General features: G+C 47.2%; 1 protein-coding gene across 1 annotated transcript in view; it reads left to right on the top strand.

Annotated features, from left to right (window-relative positions):
- The window catches only part of SOD1 (superoxide dismutase 1, soluble), an 11,413-nt gene extending 10,933 nt beyond the window's left edge, over window positions 1-480 (top strand). Inside the window, exon 5 of the mRNA XM_018561488.1 lies at window positions 319-480. Within this exon, the coding sequence (XP_018416990.1) occupies window positions 319-426 (108 nt within the window). The 3' untranslated portion in view covers window positions 427-480. The remainder of the gene's footprint in view (window positions 1-318) is intronic.
- Window positions 481-5,787: the final 5,307 nt, after the last annotated feature.

The following is a 5,787-nucleotide window of genomic DNA, read 5'->3' as shown; positions in this document are numbered from 1 at the left end:
TGTGATCTGCATAGAACTTCAGCTGTCTCTTATCTGCTAATGGACTTGAATGTGCGGCTTTCACTGTATAAAAGTCCCAGTTTGATGTACCTGCAATGTGTTCCGGTCCAATAAGAGCATCTTGTGCTGTATAGCCTGTGTGACTAGAGGTCATGTCTAACCGCATGGTTCCCTTCCCAGCCCAGCGAATGGTTTTAAAGCCGATTTTTCTAAATAAAAAAGGAAACTCCCGTGTGCCGCTCCCTAGAACATTCCCGTATGATGGACTTCATGTGATAACTTGCACGGTTACATTTTAAACCTTTCTCTTACATCCAGGTCCATGAGAAAGAAGATGACTTGGGGAAAGGTGGAGACAATGAGAGCCTGATAACTGGCAATGCCGGGAGTCGCCTGGCCTGCGGAGTCATTGGCATTTGCCAGTAAAATGGAATTGTATGTGCGCCATTGTTTATTCAGTTTAACCGCAACACATTGGAGTTCCTTGTTCTGTTGTATCTGCACTACGGCTGTCGTCCAGTTCCAGTAAATCAATCTCAAGGGATGTTAGGAACTGTTGCATTGAGTAATTTTCTATAAAAACACCATTTCAACGTCCTTTGTGTGTCATTTGTTTTTCAATTCGAGATTTGCGGCCCACTCTGAAAATTGGGCAAAAGTCAGGTAGAGGGTAAAGGTTTGGCTTCCTTCTTGGTAGAGGCAGGCTTTGCTTCCTCATGTCAGAGCCACCAGCAAGTAGCACAGTAGTGACATCATGGAATCTTGTGATCTGAGACCAGCAGGGCCTTAGATCTCACGCTGCAGATATACAGGAGTGTCTGGGCCCGCTCACATACCCAGAAGTGTGCTGCTGGTTAGGAGGAATGGCATACAATTTTTTTGGGGGGGCGGCACTGCTTATGCACAATTCACATTTATAAATGTTCCCTATAACAATCTTTGAGTTGCATTTAAGATCCTTTCAAAGCAAACTCCTTTTAAACCCTCAGATTTTTTTAACATAAACCAATAGTGTAATGTGCGCCTTACTGTAATCCATCGTCGTTTCCCTTCTCTTTGCTGCTCTTTTAATCTGTATCTCTTCTCATGCTTGGGGAGAACTTCCCTTTGCAGCTGAGTGCCTCTTCCTGTAGTGCTGGCTCAGGTTGTGAACCTGCACACAGACACCATGTATCCATTCCTGAGACAAGGCAGTCTGCTGCAAAACAGAAGTTCTGCCCAGCATGAGAAGACATGAGGATTTAAAAAGAAGAGCAGCAAAGAGAAGGGAAACCACCATGGATTCCAGTAAGGCGCACATTACAGTATTTTATGTTAAAAACATCGGAGGGTTCAATGTCACTTTAAGGGGTTTTGTAGCTTGAAGCTACAAAATGCTCCACTTTAAAATCCCGGCGTCTCCTATTGTGCCTGCTCCCACCTGTGTACTCAAGTGCCTGTAGCAGAACACCCTTCACTCCAAAAAGTATAGGAGTTTATTTTCAGGCAGAAACAAGTGTTTTGTCCCTGTAGACTTTAACAGGAGTGCTGGCAAAAGTGTTTATGCCATTTTTAAGGTGTTTCTATTGAAGTCCAAAAAAAGCTGCACTCTGCAGTACATACAAATGCTTGAATAACACCTGTACACGCATGGCTTGGTGCGAATGCAGCCCATAGGTTATTCTGAGATGGGTACACGCTGACCGGAGAAATTGTCTGACCAATCCTCTATCCTCCAAGTATCTCACGAGGTAACTCTGAGTAGAACATGGGAAAGCCAGCACCTTGGTGTAGAAGATACATAAAATGAAAGGCCCACAAACTGGTCGTGTAGTAATGAGGCAAATGAGAGCGCAAATCCTGGGAGTGTAAAGGGTGTAGGGACAACCAATGTCTACGTGTTACAGGTAGAAAGAACAAAAAAATAATCAATAAACAAAACATTCGGGACTTACTTGGGGAGCTGAGGGTCCTGACAGCAGGCCCCCCGATGAGGTTATGGCGATTTGAGACGTACCGCCCCGTGCACGTTCCCTTCACCACCGCCCCGTGCACGTTCCCTTCACCACCGCCCCGTGCACGTTCCCTTCACCACCGCCCCGTGCCACTTCCACTCCTTCACGTCCTAAAAACACTGCGATCAAGACTAGAGGCAGCCTCTCCACCAGCCCCTCGGCACACGCAGCACTCAGTACTAATTGGCGTATCATTTATCCCTTCGCCCCTGGGATACTCTGAATACGTCTTGAATTGCCATAACCTCATCGGGGGCCTCCTGTCAGGACCCTCAGCTCCCCAAGTAAGTCCCGAATGTTTTGTTTATTGATGATTTTTTGTTCTTTCTACCTGTAACACATAGTCATTGGTTGTCCCTATACCCTTTACACTCCCAGGATTTGCGCTCTCATTTGCTTCATTACTATGTCCACAGGTTTCTCCCCGTTTGTAGAGCAGCAATCCTCATTGACGATTCTCACACATACCCCACACCCCCATGAGAGTGCTGTCTTTTGGTCGTGCAGTAAGTAGCCCTACAGAAAACCACAGACCGCATTGGTGCTCTGGACAGATAGGCACATGGAAGCAAATATCTTTTATGTCCACAGAAGCCATGGAGTCTCACCGGGGAAGGGAGGCAATAAAAGGTCTGTTTGAGCCCATCTGGAATTTTTGGGCCTGAAAGTAAACATTCAGGGCTTTGAGTTCTAAGAATGGGTGAATGCCCTTTTTGGGGTTTCGGGACTGAACTAGTTGGGATAAAACCCCTGAAACTTCTGCAGCAGGGACAGGGACTCTGCCACAACAGTCAACAGATTTCCCTACTACAGAAAATGGGGGTGCACCTTCATGCGGAAGGTTTGACGATTTGGCAGACTTGGAATGGTGGTCGGGAAGCCACACTAAGGGCCGAGATGCTGCATTTGAGGGAGTGGAGAAACAAAAGGGTTGCTTCTTGAACAAGGATCTACAAACAACAAAAAAATGACTTGGCCGTCTGCTCCTTAGGCGTCTTCTGATAGGTAAGATGAGTGCTCATGACAGACTTGATTACATGTAGAGTTGGTCCCAGGGCTGGACTGGTGCTCAGTAAAATTTTAGCTAAAGTGCCCTACACAAGAGACGTGACAAATGTCAGGAGGCTTCCAGTACGCCATAACAGCAAAATTTTATGCGAAAGCCATCTGTTACACGCATTCAATGCACAGAAGATCAACCGCAGTGGTGGCTGCCTCCCTTTTAAAGGGATTTTGACCTGTCAGATATGGTTTGACAAAGCAGAATCACAGCCAGAATCAGGTGCAGGGTGGGGCCCTCCAGTGCAGAGAGTTCCAGCTATTTATTGGTTGGGTCCTGCAGGTGCATCATGATCTGGTTCAGTGGTCGCCTTGTTAAAGTGAGACATGGCCAGATCCATAGTGGGAATGAACTTCAAATCCGCCCCAAACAGATACAAGGTCAGCAAGCACTAAGGGGGAGCAAACAATCGGGGTGCTCCCAATCTTCAGATAGGAACTGGAAAAGCAGGCGCAAAAGAAAAGTCTTTAACTTAGGGGCCCTAAATGACCCGAAGCTGGAAACAGCATTGGCCCAAGCAACAGACTGATCCTCTAGTTTGAGGGTGATGCACACTGCATTAATAATGGAGGGAGCATTGTACACCCCAAAATTATCTCCAACTTGGTAATAGTGGGGGTCTGACACCTGGGAATATGCTTATCCAGCATTAATTTGAGCTACTGAATCTGACGGAATCTCTGGCTCTCAAAATACCTGAACAATACTTGCATCCAATCAGAGGGTTCAGGTGTTTTGAGAGCCAGCAGGGCCGGCTAGCAAGATACTGAAGCTTGGCCCAGCGGGAGATTCCTCCATCAACACAGTTTAGCGTAGATGGAGGAATCTGTTGCACTTATTCCATCTGACCAGAGAAAACCTGCAGATAATCTCTAGGTGTATGGCCAGCTTTAGAGACACTTCCCCAGTGGATGACATCAGCACTCTGTTCCTCAGTGAAAACTCCACGCAGTGGATGATGCATGCGCTCTGTCCAAAAACTCCCCTTCCACAGCAAAGCTGGCAGAGAACATAATGTCAACGAGCAACCACGAAAATGAGGGAGCTCCTGATGCTCGGCTTGACCAGCCTACTCACTAAGTGAGCCTTCAGAGGCAATGCCAGCAGCTCAGCTCCGGACCTGGCAAGAACAGAGTCTGAAAAAGCGAACCTACATGGAACCCAGTCCCCAAAAGGTCAGGTGTAGGGAAAGCCTTGACTGAAGAAAAAAAAAAATTGATGAAAATCTAGATTAGTCTTTAAAACAGCAGCGCTGAAGAAGAGACATCCACTAGCTAAAAACTGAGGCATGCTGGTAGTAGGAGGGGTTATACCTCGGGCTGGCCTGCGGGTTTTTTTTTGGTTGCCAGTCTGCAATCCTGAAGGCCTAAGGGTGCCCACACACCTTACGATTATCGTACGATAATCGCGGGAAATCCCGCGATCGTACGATATTCGTAAGGTGTGTGGAAGCCGTGCGACCTCTACTACTGTAAGGTCGCACGACTTTAAACTTACGGACATGTTTGAAAACCCGCCGAGCATCGTACGATGTTCGGCGGGTTTGTGGCATGTCCGTACGATAACAGCCGTACGGGCCGGTGTGCGCAAGCGCACACTGCCCGTTCGGCATTGCGGTCATCGGAAGCCCGCCCCTCAGGGGGCGTGGCTTGCAATCATCGCAAGTACGATCTGCCTATGCAACATAGGCAGATCGTACGTTTTTTTAAGTACCTTACAACCATCGCAAGACAAAAGTCTTGCGATGGTTGTAAGGTGTGTGCCCAGCCTTAGACTTCCTTTATTCTTCAATGAACGAGAAAGAAATGCTAATTTCTTTGTAATGCTCTTATGCTGAACTTAAAGTCAATGTCTCACTGGAAATAGCAGCCCCGCATTCCTCTCATGGAAGGTTGAATGATTTGAAGACAAGCTTGCGCATGAGTAAAGTCTGCACACTTTCACCTTATTTAATAAGAGAAGTGAAATTTCACTTGAACATGTTCAATTCCTTAAGTGTTTTACCCCAATGGACTTATGAATTGTGTGCTCGTTCCAGCACTTTGCCATGAACATTTTCACTATACATTCAGTTGCTCCTGGCCGGCCGTTTTTTTACTACGGCCGGCCCGGAGGTAGTTAAAGGATAAGTGTATTTTCAGACACAGTTCACTTACTCGCCCAGCCACCTGCTCTTATCTGAGCTCCACTGCCAGTGTCAGCTCCAATGGTTACACCCTGTGGTAGAAACGTCCTCGCCATTGGATATGGAGACACCCCATAGAATTTTGAGGGCTCACTGCATGTGACCTCTGTCTGCATGGCCAGCAGTAAGGAAGTCTCCACCCAGAGGATAGAAACATTGCATGCTGGCCACAGCCGTCAGACTCAAGCCAACAAGTAAGTTGGGAGAGGACTTCCCCTGAAAAAGCCAATTAAAGGGAGAAATAACTTGGTTTTTGGGGGGGTTTTGGATATGGCAGGGAAGGATTAGAACTCCTGGCAGGTTTTTTTTTTGATGGCTGTATTAGGGATGCGTCAATACCGGTATTTCGGTATCGAGTACTGATATTTTTGTTCGGTACTCGCCAATTCCGAGTACCGGAGGTCCCCTTCAGGAAGCCAGGTGGCCTGAAAGATACGCTACCCGGCTTCCTGATTAGCAGGGAAGCCGTCCCCATGCTTCTTGTCACTAGGTGCAGAGAAAGCATGGAGCTGGCTTTCTAGCCAATCAGGAAGCCGGGCGCTGTGTAA

Source organism: Nanorana parkeri, unplaced genomic scaffold (genome assembly GCF_000935625.1).
Source record: "Nanorana parkeri isolate BGI_ZX_2015 unplaced genomic scaffold, ASM93562v1 scaffold527, whole genome shotgun sequence".
Taxonomy (NCBI): domain Eukaryota; kingdom Metazoa; phylum Chordata; class Amphibia; order Anura; family Dicroglossidae; genus Nanorana; species Nanorana parkeri.
The sequence above is the reverse complement of the archived record's forward strand: the minus strand, read 5'-3'. Positions and strand labels throughout refer to the sequence as shown.